The sequence below is a fragment of the Hypanus sabinus genome, chromosome 3, assembly GCF_030144855.1.
Source record: "Hypanus sabinus isolate sHypSab1 chromosome 3, sHypSab1.hap1, whole genome shotgun sequence".
In the NCBI taxonomy this organism is placed as follows: domain Eukaryota; kingdom Metazoa; phylum Chordata; class Chondrichthyes; order Myliobatiformes; family Dasyatidae; genus Hypanus; species Hypanus sabinus.
In genome coordinates, this window is record NC_082708.1 from 182561568 (window position 1) to 182582059 (window position 20492).

General features: G+C 44.0%; 1 protein-coding gene across 2 annotated transcripts in view; it reads right to left on the minus strand.

The window, feature by feature from the left end:
* The window catches only part of LOC132391941 (BCL2/adenovirus E1B 19 kDa protein-interacting protein 3-like), a 51289-nt gene extending 31588 nt beyond the window's left edge, over positions 1 to 19701 (minus strand). Inside the window, exon 1 of one of the 2 annotated variants that reach the window (XM_059965746.1) lies at positions 19151 to 19701. In XM_059965746.1, the coding sequence (XP_059821729.1) occupies positions 19151 to 19184 (34 nt within the window). In that variant the 5' untranslated portion in view covers positions 19185 to 19701. Of the gene's footprint in view, positions 1 to 18974 lie in introns of both variants that reach the window. The other variant, XM_059965745.1, reaches the window with a different exon arrangement.
* Positions 19702 to 20492: the final 791 nt, after the last annotated feature.

The window sequence follows — 20492 nt, forward strand, 5'->3', positions numbered from 1 at the left end:
ACAAGACAATGGTGCCATCTGGGAAGACAAGACAATTGGGAACATGGTGTTCAGTTTTTGTTACCCAATTGAAAAGCTCCCATTAAACTGGAAAGAAAGTCTGAAAGCATGTACTGTCAGTCTGAAGTACAGGATCTACCCTACTGTTATAAGGCTATTGAATGATTCCCTAGTATGATAAGATGGACTCCTGACATCACAATCTTCATTATGATCTTGTGTCCTACTGTCTGCCCACACTTTCTTTAATTGAAGCACTTTATTTGACATTCTGTTATTGCTTTACTTTGTACATACAAAAGGTGCAAGTAATGGATTCGGCCCAGAACATCACGAATAAAGCCTTCCCGACCGTTGAGCTCATCGTATGAAATACTGTCATAGGTAAGCAGCATCCATCATCAAGGACTACCACTACCCAGATCATGCTCTTTTCCCATTGCTGCCACCAGGGAGAAGGTACAAGAGCCTCAGGATTCACACCACCAGGTTCAAGAACAGTTATTACCCTGAACCATAAGGCTCTTGAACAGAAGGGGTTAACTACGCTCAGCTTCACTTCCACCATCTTTGAAATGGTCCCACAACCAATGATCTCCCTTTTAAGGAATCTATCTCATTATTTATTGTTATTTATTAATATTTGCGTTTACACAGTTTGTCTTTTATACTCTGATTGATCTTTTGTGTATCCTGTTATAGTTACTATTTTATTGATTTGCTGAGTATGCCTATAAGAAAATGAATCTCAGGGTTGTATATAGTGACATATATGTACTTTAATAAGAATGACAGGGATCTCATTGATAGAGAGGGTGTGGAGCGTCTAACACCAGAAAGTACAGACTCAGAGTACAAGAGTCTCTCTTTACAACAGAGATGAGGAGTAATTTCTTTAGCCAAATGGTGAATCTGTGGAATTCACTGTCACAAACAGCTGTGGAAGCCAAGTCATCGGCTATATTTAAAGCCAGTGTCGCGAGGCATTTGATTAGCAAGTGTGTCAAAGATTACAGGAAGAAGGCAGAGGAAAGCAGTTGAGAGGGAAAATAAATCAGCCTTGATCGAAGGTGGGCCGGAATCAATGGGTCGGATAGCCTAGTTCTGTTGCTATGTTTTATGGTCTTATAGGCGAGCCGCCTTATGAGAATATCGCAGTCCTTCCCATGAAGGCATTCCCACAGCTCTGATGTATGTTTCCTAAGTTGGGAGAGTCTAGGACCAGAGGGCACTGCCTCAGAATAGAGGACGTCCATTTAGAATGGAGATGAGGAGGAATTCCTTTAGCCAGTGGGTGGTGACACTGTGGAATTTGATGCCACAGGCAGCTGTGAATGCCAAGTCACTGGGTGTATTCAAGGCAGAGGTTGCTAGGTTCTTGATTAGTCAGGGCATGAAAGGTTTTGGGAGAAGGCACAACAGGGTTGAGGGGGGAAATGGATCAGCCATGATTGAATGGCAAAGCAGACTCGATGAGCTGAATGGCCTAATTCTGCTCCTATGTCTTATGGTTAAGCTCGGCGATACCTTCCAAGCGAGGATGGCATGCTGCTTCGTGGGGAACCTGTAGGTGGTGGTGTTCCACGCATCGGCTGTCCCTGTCCGTCCCGGCAGTGGAGGTTACATGTTTGGACGGCGCTGTCAGAGTGGACAGGGTGAATCACTGCAAGTATTCTGTAGACGATATACTGCAGCCACTGTGTGCCAGTGATGGAGGAGGGGATGAATGCTGAGGCAGAGGACGTGGTGCCAATCCAGCTGGCTGCATTGCTCTGGATGTCGTCAAATATGAGCATTGTTGGGGTTAGACACCTTGGCACTTGGTGAATTAGTGCCATCTCTGACTCAACCAATGTCATTAGAATTACATCATTGATGGTAATTAAATCTATTTATACCACTGAACTAACTGCCTGTTGTATGAATGATGTAATTGGCACTCAGACACTTTAAGTAAATACATTTCAAATATAGACAAAGTGAAAAGCAGTGCTGTTTTAAACTCCTGGCAAATCTCAACACCTTCCTTTCAAAAAACAAGGGGGAAAAAAAACTGGCGACAACAGCCTTTTAAAGAACAAATCTGCAAACCATTCAGAGGGGGAGAATTTAGCACGGAGCGATAGAGTTCAAGTTTAATTGTCATTCAACCACACACGCATACGGCTAAACGAAGTGGCTTTCCTCCAGGGCCAAGGTGCAAATCACAGTCCACAGTCACACACAGCACATATAGTTACTTCAGAAGAAAAAAATACACAAAAAAAATATATAGCCCAACTTCCTGAGTGTCATGGCCTGAATATTGATGGTGCATGGGATATTGTCCTGGAGCCATGTTTCTGCAAGAATAAGTACGCAGCAGTTCCTCATCTTGCACCGGTGCTGCTGCAGACAAAGGTAATCCTGCCTGTCCTCCACCGAGCGAATACTGGAGAGCAGTAAAACTAGCACACCCCCTTCGGTCTCTGCCTCTCTCCCACCTCCTCTGGGTGGCCACAGGTATTAGAGAAGGTAACTCAACGTTCAGTAAGATAAAAAAGCTTTCAGAAGCAACAGGGGAAAAGTCACGATACTGACCGTCTTCTAGAAACGCAAACCCTTCGTAACACAAGAGTCACCTGCATAATGGAAATTCCGCAAATTTCTCAGCATCAGATTTATTTATCGCATGAACATTGAAACACACAGGGAAATGCGTTGTGTCTTTTAACAACCACAATGAAAGGATGCGCTGATGACAGCGTGAAGTGTCACCGCGCATTCTGGCACCAACAGAGAACAATACAGAACACGTCAAGCAATCAAAACAACAACAGCTGAATAATCCCTTTCCTCCCTTTCACACACGCAGTCCTCCAATCCCAGGATAGGCTGACAAGCCTCCAATGGACTCACAGACAACAGGCCTCTTAATTCCACAGTGGCTCGCAGTCTCATAGATCTAGGGCTTCGGCCCTCGCATTTTGAATTCCAGACTTCCAAACAACCTTCAGGCTTTGATCTGTGGTATTGACCCCAGGACTGGCCGGTGACAGAGACTCCCCTCCACCCGAAGTCCTTGATCCTAATCTCTGGACTCGCCAACTTAGGGATCACTGATCTTCATGCATTTTGCCCGCCTGAATGTCTGGACATAGAGCTTGTGCCAAATCAAATAATCACACTATATAAAAACTGGCCCACTCATTCCTCACTGTCCATTGAGCACCTATCATTCCCCCCACAATCCCATCAGCTCCCCATAGATTTTAACCACACACCAAGGATGATTTACAATGGCTCTTTAAACTGACATCCAGCACGTCTTTGGGACGAGGGAGAAAACCCACGCAGTAGGGCCAGCACAGTAGCATGTGGTTAGCTCAACCAGCTGTAGATTAGAGGTTCAACCTTCACTGCTACCTGTAAGGAGTTTGTATGTTATCCTAATGACCCTACGGGTTTCCTCTGGGTGCTCTGGTTTTCTCCTATACTCCTAAGATATACAGTTAGGTTTAGTCATGTGTGGGCATGCTACATAGGCATTGAAATCATGGCAACACTTGCAGGTTGCCCCAGACCATCCTCAGACTGTGTCGGTCATTGATTCAAACAAAGCATTTCACCAAGATGAGAAAGTCTGCAGATGCTGGAAATGTAAAGAGACAGACAGACACATACGCGCACACACACACACACACACACACCTGGAGGAACTCAGCAGGCCAGGCAGCATCTATAGGAAAGAGTAAACAGTCAACATTTTGGGCCAAGGCACTTCGTAAGGATGCATCTCACCGTACGCTTCAACGTGCATGTGACAAATAAAGCTAATCTTCTAATCCTCAGTCACAGGGAGAACATGCAAACTCCACACAAGATTAGGACTGACCGGGTCACTGGAGTTGTAGTGGATCTTCTAGTGGCTTTAGTGGACTATACAGCATCCCAATGCTGGCTCATTTACAGAACCAGCCCAAAAATCCCCAGTATCAGGAGCTGAATGAGAATCAACGGCTAACAAGTTATCAGCTGCAGTGTGTTATAAAAGCCGTAGCCACAAAGTGGAAGCGACAGAGCTCAGACAGCATTGTAAAACTCAAATAAATGTGTTGAGCAATCATTATTAGAAAGATTAAGGGTGGAGGTGGCTTAATCCTTACAAAGAATACATTTGTGCAGTGGCGGATTCAGCCATTTCAATCATGGGAACAACACAGAGGATACCTACAAGAAGTTATGTCTTGGGAAGGTGACATCCATCCATCATTACAGATTCCATCTAACCCTCTTCTCAATGCTGCCATTAGGCAAGAGGTACAGGAGCCCAAAGATCCCACCTCAAGGTTCAACCACAGCTTCTTCCCCAAAGTTCAAACTTTTAAATTTAAAGCAAAAGTACCTATCTGTCACTATATACTACCCTGAGATTCATTTTCTTGTGATCATTCACGGTAAATACAAGCAACACAAAAAAATTAATGAAAGACTGTACCCAACAATACAACCAATGCGCCGAAGACAACAAATACAGAATAGTAATAAGTAAACAAGCAATAAATAATCCAGAACATGAAATGAAATGTCCTTGAAAGTGAATCCATAGGTTGTGGGAACAGTTCTGTGTTGGGGCAAGTGAAGTTATGTCCTCTGGTTCAAGAGCCTGATGATTGATGGGTAATAACTGTTCTTGCACCTCACAGACTCCTGTACCTTTATACCTAATGGCAGCAATGAAAAGAGAGCATGGCCTGGATGGTTTGGGTCCTTGATGACAAATGCTACTTTCCTGCGTCAGCACTCCATGTAGATATGTTCAGTGTTGGGGAGAGCTCTACCCATGATGGACTGAACCATTTCCATTACTTTTTGTAGCCTTTTCCATTCAAGGGCATTAATGTATCCATACCAGGACTTGGCACAATCAGCCAATATACTCTCTACCGCACTCCTATAGAAGTTTGTCAAAGTTTTAGATGACATGCCAAATCTTTGCAAACTTCTAAGAAAGTAGAGGCACTGCTGTACTTTGCTTATAATGGCACTTACATGCTGCAGCCAGGGCAGACCCTCTGAACTGATAATACAAGGGAATTTATAGTTGCTGACCCTCTCTCCCCGATTCTCTGATGAGGACTGGCTCATGGACAGACAGAAAATCCAGAGTGGAGCCCCTAAGGGGGCTGGATGTCATTGGACATCCTTCTGGCAGCCAAGCTGGTGTCAAACATATTGCTCTGCTTTCCTTCGGACTACACTAGCGAGGTGGAGAGGACGATCTTTATGACTGGGCATCCCAGGATCTCCATCCCTTCCACCCAGGCTTGGGACTGACCCACAGTGCACACTCCGTTGTCCTTCGAGACAGACGGATGTCATCATCCTTGTGTTGTTGTTCTTTTTTTTTGCGCAGGGTTGGGGGGCGGGGTTTGTGGGTTTGCTTCTCCTCTTTGACCTGACTTCCATGGTTTACTTTATTGCGTGGCTACCCGAAGACGACACTTCTCTGAATTCTATACTGCATATGTACTTTCATAATAAATGATTCATTGAACCTTTGAGCAGCAGAGGAGGATGCCATCCAGCCCATTGTACCAGGCCCATTCTGTGAAAACAATCTAATGTAGCCCACTTCCCACTGCTCTTCACAATTCTTTCTGAATGCTCCCTAGACAAGTGGTTCATTGAATGCACATCACCTGTCACACTCCTCCATTGTAACCAGAACAACAGTAGTCATTTAAAATTCATACCAAGTCTTTCACAAAACTGAAACATCCTTAAACTCCCCTATCATATTCCTTCTTCTACAGCTCTCTGCCTCTTCCACTTAACATCTCCCAGCTATTACTTCATCCACCCCCTCACCATGCACCCACCTTCCCCCTCACCTGCTCTCCACTATCACCTGCCAACTTGTATTCATCCCCCCCCCCCCCCAGAAACCTAATTCTGGCTTCTTCCCCCTTCCGTCCCAGTCCTGATGAAGGGTCTCAGACATAAATGTCGATTCTGTGTTGCTTTTCTGATCTGACCTGCTGTGTTCTTCCAGCAGCTTTAGGCCACACGATATAGGAGCAGCATTAGGCCAGTTGGCCAATCGAGTCTACTCCGCCATTTCACCATGGCTGATTCAATTTTCCTCTCAGCCCCAACCTCCTGCCTTTTCCCCATATCACTTGAAGCCCTGACAAACCAAGAATCTATCAACCTCTGCCTTATATATACACATAAAGACTTGGCCTTCACAGCTGCCTGTGGCAAAGAATTCCACAGATTCACCACTCTCTGGCTAAAGAAATCCCTCAGCTCTGTCTAAAAGGACACCCCTCTCTTCTGAGACTGTTTCCACTAGTCTTAGACTATCCCACCATAGGAAACACATCTCCACATCCACTCAATCAAGGCCTTTCACCATTTGATAGGCTTCGATAGTCATCAGTGTAACAGGGTATAGAAGGCTGATGACACAACCTTGAGGAACACCGATTAGGTCACCCCTCATTCTTTTAAATTCTGGTGAATAAAGGCCCAGAGCCATCAAACATTCTTTATATGACAACCCATTCAATCCTGTAATCATTTTTGTGAACTTCCTTTGAACCTTCTCCAGTTTCAGCACATCCTTTCTAAGACAAGGGGCACAAAACTGTTAACAATACTCCAAGTGATGCCTCATCAGTACTTCATAAAGTCTCAAACTTACATCCTTGCCTTTATATTCTAGTCCTCTTGATATGAATACTAACATTTGCCTTTCTCACCACAGACTTAACCTACGAATTAGACTTTAGGGAATCCTGCACAAGAACTCCCAGTCCCTTTGCACCTCAGTTTTTTGTATTTTCACTCCATTTAGAAAACAGTCAACCATTTAATTTCTTCTACCAAAATGCATGACCATGCACTTCCCAACACTGTATTTCATCTGCCATTTCCTTGCCCATTCTCTTAATCTAAGTCCTAATGTAGCCTCTCTACTTCTTCAAAACGACTTGCCCATTCACTTATCTTCACTTCATCTGCAAACTGTGCAAGAAAGCCATCAATTCCATCACCCAAATCATTGACATCTAACAACAAAATAATCAGTCCGAACACAGACCCCTGTGGAGCCTAGTCACTAGGTTCCCTTTACTCCCATTCTTCCTCCTATCAATCAGCCACTGCTTTATCCACGCTAGAATCTTTCCTATAGAATCATGGGCTCGTAACTTATTAAACAGCCTCATTTATGACACAAGTACAAACATGATCCGATTCTCCTTTGTCTATCCGCTTGTTATTTCTTCAAAGAATTCCAACAGATTTATCAGGCAAGATTTTCCTTTGAGGAAACCATGCTGACTACGGCCTATTTTATCATGTGCCTCCAAGTACCCTGAGACCTCACCCTTACTAATTGATTCCAACATCTTCCCAATCACTGAGGTCAGACTAACTGGCCTATAGTTTCCTTTCTTCTGCATCTCTCCCTTCTGGAAGAGTGGAGTGCCATTTGCAATTTTCTAGTCTTCCATAACCATTCCAGAATCTAGTAATTCTTGAAAGATCACTACCAATGCCTCCACAATCTCTTCAGCCACCTCTTTCAAAACTCTGGGGTGTACACCATCTGGTCCAGGTGATTCATCTACCTTCACACCCTTCAGTTTCCCAAGAGCCTTCTCTCTGGTAATGGTCACTTCATGACCCGACACACAGAAGTTCCATCATATTGCTGGTGTCTTCCAACATGAAGACTAATGAAAAATACATCCACCATTTCCTTGTACCCCATTATAAAGTCTATTACTTCAGTATCTCCAGTATCATTTTCCAGCAGCCCGATAGCCACTCTCACCTCTCTTTTACACTTTATGTATCTGAAGAAACCCTTGGTATCCTCTTTAATATTATTGGCTAGCTTACTTTTGTAATTCATCTTTACCTTCTTAATGATTTTTTTTAATTGCCTTCTGTTGGTTTTTAAAAGCTTCCTAATCCTCCAACTTACCACTAATTTTACTTCTATTTAACAGGGGTCAGCAACCTTTTTGCCTCTGTGGGCTGGATCGTGTATTAATGAGCGGACGGTGGGCCAGATAAATGCCGTAAAAAACTTGAAATATGGGAATTAACCATTTAAATACATGTAGTTATGTCTTACCTCGAATTAATGAATAACACATGCTAGAAAATCATTTGTGCTTAAGGTTGCCTACCCCTGTTGGTTCTGACTTCTCTTGTTAGCCACAGTTGTGTCATCTTGCATTTAGAATACTTTTTCCTCTTTGCGATGTATAAATCGTGTGCATTCTAAACTGATTACAGAAATTCCAGCCATTGCTGCTCTGCCATCATCCCTGCCGGTGTTCATTTCCAATCAATTCTGGCCAACTCCTCTCTCATGCCTCTGTAATTTTCTTTCCTCTACTGTAATACTGTTATATCTGACTTTAGCTTCTTAAATTGCAGGGTGAGTTTGATCATATTATAGATACTTTATTGATCCAAAAGGAAATTAGTGTCACAGTAGCATCACAGGTGCATAAGTATTAGAAGAGAAGTAAGAAAGAATAAAAATAAAATGTACAAGAATTACAAGGCAAAAATGACAAGATCACTTCCCCGGCTCTGGGTTTTCTCATTACGGAGCCTGATGGCCGAGGGTAAGAATGACCTCATATGGCACTCTTTGGAACAGTGCAGCAGTCTTAGTCCTCTACTGGAAGTGCTCCTCTGTTCAGCCAAAGTGGCATGCAAGGGGTGAGCAACATTGTCCAGAATTGCCAGGATTTTCCGGGGGGGTGGGGGTCCTTTGTTCTACCACAACCTCCAGTATGTCCAGTTTGACTCTTGTAATACAGCTAGCCTTTCTAGTCAGTGTATTGAGCCTGTTGGCATCGCCCGTGTTGATGCCATTGCCCCAGCACACCAGCACATTGAAGATTGTACTTCTATGAAAATGGAACACAGAAGATCACTGTGGATTCTTTTACCTTAGCTCTCTTATCAATTCCGTTGCATTGCACAACCACCAATCTAGAATAGCTGATCACCTGGTGGACTCATCCGCGAGTTGCTCTAAAAAGCCATCTCATAGGCATTCTAGAAATTCCCCCTCTTGGGATCTAGAACCAACTTTATTTTCCCAATCTACCTGCATAGTGAAATCCCCCGAGACTATTGTAACATTGCCCTTTTGGCATGCATTTTCTGTCTCCCATCGTAATTTGTAGACCACATCATTACTACTGTTTGGTGCCCTGTATACAACTCCCATCAGTGTCCTTTTACCCATGCAGTTTCTTAGCTCTATCCACAATGGTTCAACACCTTCTGACCCCATGTCATCTCTCTCTAATGATTTGATTTCACATTTTACCAACAGAGCAATGCCATCCCCTCTGCATTCCTGCCTGTCCTTTAGATACAACGTGTATCCTTGAACATTACGCTCCCAGGTATAATCTTCTTTCGGTCATGAACAGTTATGCCTACAACACCATAGATGCCAATCTGTCACAGTGCTACAAGTTCATCCACCTTATTCCGTACACGGCGCATTCAAATATAACGCCGTCAGTCCTGTATTCACCTTTTTTTGATGTTGTCCGCCTTTTCATCGCAACTCACTTTTGCCTAATCAACAGCCTCTCCTCAAACTGCCTCTGTTGGTAAACCGGCTACTGCATCTTCAGCACTGTCACTCTGGTTCCCACCCCCCTGCCAAATTAGTTTAAACCCTCCCACGCTACTGTAGCCAACCTGCCCACAAGGATACTGGACCCCCTTTGGTTTAGGTGTAACCCCTTTTCTGTGTGTTGCATCTTTTAACTGACAGAGCAGCCAGTAAATTCATCAACCGCACATCGCAAGTAACTACAGGGCTCGGACCTGAATGAGTAATTAAAACCAATCTCACCCACTGCTTACTTAATATTTATGAGAGCATGTTACTTTAATTGAAACAGCGCTTCATATTAGCATAAGAATAAATGTACTGTGTAGTTAATTATCTACTTTCTGATGCAAGAGGAGTTGGTTGTTTGTCATCATGGAATAGGTGTACCTACATCGCAGAGGTGTCACGGCACACTTGCAGAATGAAGCTTACACCGACGCTATACATGTGCACGCGTGACTGTAAACACAGCTGTATAAACAAAGTAGTCACCATTCAATACATGTTCTTCATCAATACTGCATTTGACCACAGGCCATAAGATATAGGAGCAGCATTAGGCCATTCAGCCCATTGAGTCGGCTCCACCATTCCATCATGGCTGATCCATTTCCCTCCCCATTTTCCTGACAGGAAGCAAGAGTATCAATCAGTATTGTGATTAGTACTTCGTTGAGCACCTTCAGCAACAGGCAGGATTTCCCAGTGTCCATCCATTTTAATTCTGCTTCTCATTCCCATACCGACATGTCAGTTCATGGCCTCCTCTCCTGCCACAATGAGGTCACTCTCAGGTTGGAGGAGCAACACCTCATAATCCATGTGGCTAGCCTCTACTCCTAACCTCAGAACACAGAACACACATCCCTTTAGAACAGAGATGAGGAGGATTTTTTTTTAGCCAGAGGGCAATGACTTGTTGGAATTCAATGTCAGATATGGCTGTGGAGGTCACGATAACTGGGTATATTTAAAGTAGAGATTGACAGGTTCTTGATTCGTCATGGTGTCAAAGTTAGGGAGAAGGGAGGAGAATAGCATTGAGAGGTATAATGTCAACCATAATAGAACAATGGAGCTGACTCAATGCCCCAAAAAGCCTATTTCTGCTTCTATGCCTTTAGGTCTTATGGCATGAACATTGATTTCTCTAACTTCTGGTAATTTCTCCCCCTCCCCTTTTCCATTCCCCATTCTGGCTAGCCTTTTATCCCTTCTCTTCTCACCTGCCCATCACCTGTCCCTCCTCCTTCCCTTTCTTCCATGGTCCATTGTCTTCTCCAATCAGATTTCTTCTTCTTCAGACCTTTACGGCTGCCAGCGACTGCGGTGAAGGTGGATCCAATAGGGTCTTTTAAAAGGCTTCTGGATAGGTACATGGAGCTTAGAGAGATAGTGAGCTGTAAGTAACCCTAGGTAATTTCTAAAGTAAATACATGTTCTGCACAGCATTGTGGGCCGAATGGACTATATTGTGCTGTAGGTTTTCTGAGTTTCTATGTTTATCTCTTCCACCTATCGCTACCCAGCTTCTTACTTCACCTCTGTTCCCCCACCTACCTACCTTCCATCTCACCTGTCAGCTCGTACTCCTTCCCCTTCTCCCACCTTCTAATTCTGGCTTCTTCCCCCTTACTTTCCAATCCTGATGAAGGGACTCGGCCCAAAACATCTCCATAGATGCTGCATGACCTGCAGAGTTCCTCCAGCTTTTTGTGTGTTGTGCCCTGGATATCCAGCATCTGCAGAGTATCTTGCATTTATGATGCAGTACTGTAATGTTGTTCTTTTAATCCTAAGGGGTACTAGAAATAAAAATGACAAGGGCTCCTGTAAAGTAGGGCAATGGTACCTGTTCAAAGTATGTGATAGCATGTCACTATCATCATTATGTGCTGTGTCATATGATGTAGATGATCATGGTCTATTTCACATGATTGTTGTTCTTAGCAAACTTTTTTTTCTACAGAAGTTGTTTTCCATTGCCTTCTTCTGGGCAGTGTCTTTACAAGACCAGTGACTTCCCAGACATTATCATTACTCCAGAGATTGTCTGCCTGGCATCAGTGGTCACATAACCAGGACTTGTGATATGCACCAACTGCTCATACGAGCATCCACCACCTGTTCCCGTGGCTTCACGTGACCCTGATCGGGTGGGCTAGGCGGGTGCTACAACTTGCCCAAGAGTGACCTGCAGAGCAGCGAAGGGAAGGAGCACCTACACCTCCTTTTGTAGAGGCATATCTCCATCCTGCCACCCAAGAACCCATATCACTACAGAAAGTCAAAATCATGAATGCAATGTCAATGATTAAACTCAGCTTTAACCTTGGGAATCACCACAGAATAATTGTCAATATCCAGCATCTCCCAATAGCACATTTTGTCACACACATCACACTGCTCTTTCATCACTTCCGATGGGGGTCCAGGAACTTTTACCCCAGGTCAGTCGTTGCCATGGAAAATAGAACTGCTGCTTCACAGCTCGAAAGACCCAGGTTCGATTCTGACCTCGTGTTGTGTTTACAGACCCTGTGACAGTCTGATTGCTCCAGTTTCTCCTCCTGTCCCCAAAGTTCTGCCAGTTGGTATCAAAATCAAGTTTACTATCACTGGCATATGCTAAGAAACGAGTTATTTTGCAACAGCAATAAAGTGTAATACATAAAAAATACTGCAAATGAGAATATTGGATGGTGGGATGGAGATATGTCTCTACCAAAGGAGGCGCAAGAACCTCCACTAGCCTGCAGGTCACCCTTGGGCAAGGTATAGCATCTGCTTAGCCCCAGATGAGGGTAACATGAAGCCATGAGAGCAGGTGGTGGATGGTTGTATGAGCAGCTGGTGCATATCACAAGTCTGGTTATGTGACCACTGTCTCCTAGCAGACAAACTCTGAAGAATATTGATAATGGCTGGAGTCACCTATCTTGTAAAGTCACTGCCCAGAAGGCAATGGTAAACCACTTCTGTAGAAAAATTCAACAAAAATATTCATGGTCATGGAAAGACCATGATCACCCACATCATAACGTACGAACGAAGCTACAATAAAGAGTATTAAAAATAAATAGTGCCAAAAGAGAGCAAAATAATGAGGTAGTGTTCATAGACTGTTCAGAAATCTGGTAACAGAGAAGAAGCTGTTCTTGAGACATAGAGTGTACCTCCTCCCTGATGGTGATAAAAGCAGAAACAGTAGCAGGGATACTGGCTCCTGTGATGTGCTGAACTGTGTCCGCAATTCTCTGTGTACAGTTTCTGGCTATCATGTTGTCATACCAGATCCATTTATCACACATACATCGAAACATAACAGTGAAATAAATGCGATTTTTGCAACCAACACAACCATCCTGCAAGTCATTACACATCCAGGCAGAATGCTTTCTATGCAATGCACATAAAATGATGTAGGAAACCGGCAGGTTAGGCAGCATCAATGGAAGTGAACAAGCAGTCAACATTTTGGGCCAAGACCCTTCTTCAGGACTGGGAAGGAAGGGAGAAGACACCAGAATTAAACAGTGGATGGAGGGGAAGGAGGTTAGCTGATAGGTGAAGCCAGGGGGTAGAAAAGGCAAAGAGGTGGAGAAGAAGGAATCTGACAAGAAGAGTGGAAAGGGGAGAAGGAGAGGCACCTGGGGAGTGATAGGCAGGTAAAGAAGAGGTAAGAGGCCAGATTAGGAAACAGAAGGGAAGGGAAGGGGGACAGAAAGAATTACCTGAAGGAGAAATTCGATGTTCATACCATTAGGTTGGAGGCTACCTAGATGGAACATCTCCACCTTGACAGTGGTCTCATCATTACAGTAGAGGAGGCATTAATAACAGTAGATAAGAGTTTTGTAAGAGCTTATAACCAGCAAACTTGCAGAGAAATGCAATTACTGACTGCAAGGTTTCCCAATATCGATGCCCAGAAAATGAAGGTCCCTTCTGACAAAGACAGCTTGCCTCATCAAAGTTCAAAACAGAGAACAGAGAAAATTACAAGGACTTTGCCAGGACTTGAGTTAGATTGAATAGGTTAGGATTTTATTCCCAAGAGCACAGGAGAATGATGGGAGATTTGTTAGAGGTATACAATTTATGAGAGGTATAGATAGGGTAAATGCAAACAGGGATTTTCCATTGAGGTTGGGTGAAACTAGGAATCATGGGTTAAGGGTGAATTATGAAATCTTTTAAGGGGAACATGAGGGGGAGCTTCTACATTCAGCAAATGAAGTCCTCCCAACCCTTGAGCATGTGTACATGAGTACATGAAACACTGTCGTAGGAAAGCAGCATCCATCATCAGAGATCCCCTCCACCCAGGCCGTGCTCTTTGCTCACTGCCGCCATCAGGTAGAAGGTACAGGTGCCTCAGGACTCGCACCACCTCGTTCACGAACAGTTAACTACCTCTCAACCATCAGGCTCTCGACCAAAAGGCGATAACTATTCTCACTTGCCCATCTATTGCAATGTTCCCACAACCAATGATCTCACTCTAAGGAATCTTTATCTCATGTTCTCATGATTTATTGCTATGAATTTATATTTGCATCTGCACAGTTTGTTGCCTTCTGAACTCCGGTTGATCTTTCATTAATCATGTTATAGTTAGTATTCTATAGATTTGCTGAGTATGCTTAAGGGAAAATGAATCTCAGGGATGTATATAATGACATATATGTACTTTGATAATAAAATTTACTTTGAACTTTGGTGAGAGAGTGGAACGAGCTGCCAGCGGAAGTGGTGGATGCAGGTTTTTTTCCAACATTTAAGAGAAATTTGGACAGGTACATGGATGGGAGGGGTAAGGAGGGCTATGGTCCAAGCGGTGGTCGATGGGACCAGACATAATTATAGTACAGCATGGATGAGATGGGCCGAAGGGCCCACTTCTGTGCTGTAATGTTCTAAGACTCCATGATAGATGTCAATTCCATTAGAGCAAAGTCTCAATTGAGAGAGTACAGAATCATAGAGCTATATAGTACACAAACAGGCCCTTTGGCCCAACTCACCCATGCTGACCAAGCGAGTCCCATTTGTCTGCATGTCTAAACCTTCTCAATCCCTGCACTCGGCCAAGTGTCTCAATTGCACCTGTCACTACCACCTCCTCTAGCAGCCCATTTGATTCCCTCCCACAGTAGTGCTGAAGGGGGTGCAGAGGCATCTTCTCCAAATGTACAATCTTCCCTCTTAATTAGAGCATTAAAAAGTCAAACCACAGTATTCACAAGGATGTTGCCAGGACTGGAGGCTATGAGTTACAAGGCAGATAGCATGATGATACTACAATTTGGGTTGTTCTGGTGTCCAGAGTTTAATTCCGGTCCCATTCTGTAAGGATTCTCAGCACATCATCCACGAAGAATCAGGATCCTCCAGTTTCCTTCCACAGACCACTGGCGTACTGTTCATCGGTCATTGTAAATTGTCCTATGATTAGGTTAGCGTTAATTGGGTTTGCTGGGGGTTGCTGGGGCGACGTGGCTTGAAGGGCAAGAACGGCCTACTCCGCACTGTATCATCAAAGAAATAAACTACTAAGTAATCTTGTAGCTATGTCGGCTTGAGTCCTCAGCCAGGGGTCGATAAGCCTGTGCAATTCTTATCGAAGAAGGGATGTGCTCACATTGGTGAGGGCCTAGAAAATGCTCACCAAAACAATCCTGAGAATGCAAACGTTAAGGCAAGAAGAGTGTTTGACGGCTTTGTGTTCAGTTCTGGTCACCTCACTACAGGAAGGATGTGGATACTATAGAAAGAGCTCAGAGGAGACTTACAAGGGTGTTGCCCGGATTGGAGAGAATAGGTTGAGTGAACTTGGCCTTTTCTCCTTGAAGTGGCGGAGGATGAGAAGTGACCTGATAGAGGTGTATAAGATGATGAGAGGGGTTGATTGTGTGGATAGTCAGAGGCTTTTTCCCCAGGGCTGAAATAGCTAACACAAGGGGGCATAGTTTTAAGGTGCTTGGAGGTAGGTACAGAGGGGATGTCAGTGGTTGTTCTTCCACACAGAGTGGTGGGTGCGTGAAATGCACTGCCAGCAACAGTGGTAGAGGCGGGTACAAGAGGGTCTTTTAAGACACTATTAGATAGGTAGTTGGAGCTTAGAAAAATAGAGGGCTATGTGGTAGGATAAATCTAGGCATTTTCTAGAGTAGGTTACATGGTCAGCACAACATTGTGGGCCGAAGAGCCTGTAATGCACTATAGATTTCTATGTTCTATGACTTTGGGCCTGTTCTTACTGGAGATCAGAAGAACAAAAGAGGATCTCATTGAAACCTACCGAATATCGAAAAGCCTCAATGGAGTGGAGATGCAGAAGATGTTTTCAATAGTGGGAAAGTCTAGGACCAGAGGACACAGCCTCAGAATAGAAGGATGATCCACTAGAACAGAAATAAGGATGAATTTCTTTAACCAGAGGGCAGTGAAGCTGTGGAATTCATTGCCACAGACAGCTGTGAAGGCCAGGTCATTGGATATAGTCTCTTGATTAGTAAGGGTGTCTAAAGTTTCAGAATGAAAGCAAGAGAATTGGGTTGAGAGGAATAATAAATCATCCATTTCAAATGACAGAGCAGAGCAGAGCAGTTGTTGAGCCAAATGACCTGATTCTGCTCCTATGCCTTATTGTAGGGTGGTGGGGTGGAGCCCCCCGATCAGGGTCATGTGAAGTGATGGGAGCAGGTGGTGGATGGTCATGTGAGCAGCTGGTGCACATCACAAGGACTGAGTAGGCCAGAGGGCCTTTTTCTGTGCTGTTGTCCTTTATAACGCTATGACTCTACATCATGCAAAAAGAAATCAAAATAGCGAGGTAGCATTCATGGACTGGATAGGTCGGGATGGTTTTCCCTGGACCGCAGAGGCTGAAGAAGATCATGAAGGGCACAGATAAGGTCAATGGTCACAGACTTCCCCCCCCCCCCCCCCCCAAGGTAGGGGAATCTGGATTTAAGAACAAAAGACACAGGAGCAGAATTAGGCCATTGGGCCCATCCAATCTGCTCCATCATGGCTGATTTATTATCCCCATTCACCTGCCTTCCCCCTATAACCTTTGACACCCTTATTAACCAAGAAGCTAGCAACTTCCATTTTAAATATACCCAATGACTTGGCCTCCACAGTCACTAAATTCCACAGATTCACATCCATTTGGCTAAAGAAATTCCTCTTTATCTCTGCTCTAAAGGGAAATCTTTCTATTCTGAAGCTGTGCCCTTGCGTACTAGACTCCCCCACTTTAGGAAGCTTCCCCATGTTTAGAGTGGAAAGATTTAAAGGGCACCTGAGAAGAACGTTTTTCCAAATTGAGGGTGGTGGGTTTGGGGGAAAAGAAATTAGCAGAAGTAGCAGTAGAGACAGACACAATTACGCTATTTAAAAGACCTTAGGCACATGGATAGGAATGGTTAAGGGACATACCAGCCAAATGCAAACAAATGGGTTCAGCTCAAGTCAGCATCTCTGCCAACACAGAAGAGCTGGTGTTGTGCTGTACAATTTTGTTGAGGTGCCATTTGAAGAAAGTAGAATGGATGACTCCACCCACTCTAGCAGTCACCTATTCACCATGTTGCCACCAGGGAGATACTACAAAACCATCACCACTGGGACTACAGGGCATCGCCCAAACTTCTTTCCTGTAGTTATCCACCTTCTCAACAAAACTCACTCGGGTGTGATATCCTAACTGTCCCAGCACAACATCCGTTAAATAATCTTTCCTGCTCTCCTCATTCTGCTGATAATTATTGAGTCCGTTAATATGCTCACATTTACTTAAGTTTGATTATTAACATTTGGGCTAATTGTTGATTGCTCATAACTGTTTGCACTATTGTCATGTAAATTGTTGGTTGCTATTGTGTTGTCTGTTATGGTATTGTCCTGTGTTTTATGCTTGGCACCAAACCACAATCAATTCTGGTTTGTTTCACATACTGGCAATAAAGTGATTCTGAAATCTCCACCTCAGATTTATGGTCCAACCCATATCAGCAGAGACACCTCCACATTGTCGCATTCATCCTGTGGAATCTCGCTATGTTAAAATTTTGATTCTATTACAGCTCCAGGTGATCCAGAGTTTGGGGTTTAGTTCTGCCATTCTTCTGCAAAGAGCATCTGTGATTCTCCCTGTGGAATGCATGGGTTTTTTTCCTGGGTGCACTGGTTTCCTCTCACAGTCCAAAAACTTACCGGGTAGGTTAACTGGTCATTGTAATTTATCCTGTGGTTAGGTTAGGGTTAAAACGGGGTTGTCGGGGGTTGCAGGGGCAGAGAGGCTTGAGGGACTTAAAGGGCTTTAGATAAACAATAAACAAACAAAAACCTCCTCATTAATGCAAATATTTAATCGGCTAATCATGTGGCAGCGACTGCACACACAAAAGCATGCAGACACGGTCAAGAGGTTCAGTTGTTGTTCAGACTAAACATCAGGGGAAAAAAAATGCGACTTTGACCCGTGGAATGATTGTTGGCCAGATGGGGTAGTTGGAGCGTGTCAGAAACTGGCGATCTGGAATTTTCACGCTTAACAGTCTCTAGAGATCACAGAGAGCGGTGTGAAAAACAAGAACAAAAATCCAGTGAGTGGCAATACACCTTGTTAATGAGAGAAGTCAGAGGATGACGGCCAGACTGGTTCAAGCTGGCAGGAGGGCGACAGTACTCAAATAACCGCGTGTGTGCAACACTGGTGTGCAGAAGTGCGTCCCTAGACACACAACACATCAGATCTCGAAGTGGGATATGCATGTACTGAGCGTATGTATGTATGTACTTTCGCTTTAAATCGCTCAGCGGGTCGAAATGGCACGCCCATCCGCCTGTGTCCGATCACCGCGGTCTAATTTTACGCTTTCACCCATTCATAAAGCCAGAGGCGAGTGACAAAGTTGCCGAGGCACCGCAGTTACACAAACACAACCGTCTCCAGTCAATCCCACCGCGACACGCTGCGATTCAACTTGCCAATGAATTAACCGTGCGAGTAAATACACGGAGGCGCTAAGGGTAAAAAAAATAAACCGCATACACACACAGTCTACACGCTATGTTCAAATAAAAACCTATTGATTCACATTTTTATCGCAACTGTTATGCAACAGGAATTGCCCTGAAACAAGACAGAAAATGGAAAGGAGAATCCTGGAGAAACAAGAATCCTCCAACAGTTAAACGTCTTGTGTTGTGCATTCATACGAAAATATTATCATAAACAGAAATAACACTATACAACATTAAATGCGGTTAACGCATTCCTGGCTGGATTAGAATCGCTGACGGCACTCACCGTGCAAGCTTTCGTCTGGTAAATTATAAAATGCCATGTCGTTAATTTATTTAGTAGTATATTTTCTGAATGAATCTTCCTCTTTAACCTGGAATTGATAGATCAGAGACCTGGGAGGATTTGCCTGCCACTTCAGCCTTCTCTCGCCATTTGCTTCTCCCTGCTCTCGCACTTACATCTCCCGCTCTGTCCGCTTCGCCACTCGCACATAAACAGGAACGTGCGAGGATGCACGTCGGTCCCTGCACTGCCCAGCTCGGGCCGATCATGTGAGCTTGGCCAATGATCAGCTTGTAAACAAAAGGCTAAGGGACCGTCTCACAAAAATGCTTTCACCCAGTCCCGCGCAGAATCACTATAGGAAAATTAACAGCCGACCGGCGAGGGATTAAGGAGGGGCGCATTGGTATGAAGGAGAGCAGAGCACGCATACTTAACTGCATTACGTATACAACAAATAAATAAATGTGATCCAGGCCATCCCAGGAAAAGCCTTCCACACCACTGAACACATCTACAAGGAATGCTGCCACAAGAAAAAGCAGCCATCATCAAAGACCCCCACCATACAGACCACGTTGTCTTCTTGCTGCTGTCATCGGGAAGGAGACACGGGAGACTGAAGTCCCATACCGCTAAGTTCAGGAACCGTTACTTACCCTTTAACCATCAACCCCTCCTCCTGAACCAGCGTGCACAACACTGAACATTACCAAATTTTCAAATACTCCACACTTTATGTTCTCAATATTGTTTATTTCTTATATATTATTGCTACAATTTATTTTGTTTGTATTTGCGTTGTTTATCTTCTTTACACATTGGTTGTTTATCAGTCCTTGTTTGTATATAGTTTTTCATTGATTCTGTTGGATTTATTTGTAATTATTTATTTTTTCAGCAATACAGCACAGAGTCGGCCCTTCTGGCCCTTTGTGTCATGGTGTCCCAGCAACTCCCTGCAACCCAGACTAACCTAACCTAATCATGGGACAACTTACAATGACCTTCCTGTCCTTCGGACTATGAGAGGGAACTGGAGCGCCAGGAGAAAACCCATACATTCCACAGGGAGGAAGCACAAACACTCCTTACAGAATGATGCAAGAATTGTACTCTGAACTCCAGAACACTGTAATAGCATTGTGTTAGCCGCTACACTACTGTGGCACCCAGTGTATCTACTGTGAATGTCCTCAAAAAAAAAGAATCTCCAGGTAGGATATGATGGTGTAGAGCAGTGAGTCTGTGGAACTCTTTGCCACAGGCAGCTCTAGAGGCCAAGTCTTTATGTATATTTTAGAAAGAGGTTGATAGATCCTTAATTAGTCAAAGCATGAAGTGATATGGGGAGAAAGCCGGGACTGAGAGGAAAATTGGATTAGCTATGATGAAATGGTGGAACAGACTGAATGGGCCAAATGGCCTCATTCTGTTCCTCTATCTTATGGTCTAATGGTCTTATATGGTAAAACATAAGTTCCTTGTTGAGAAAGTTACTTTGAAATGATTGGCATT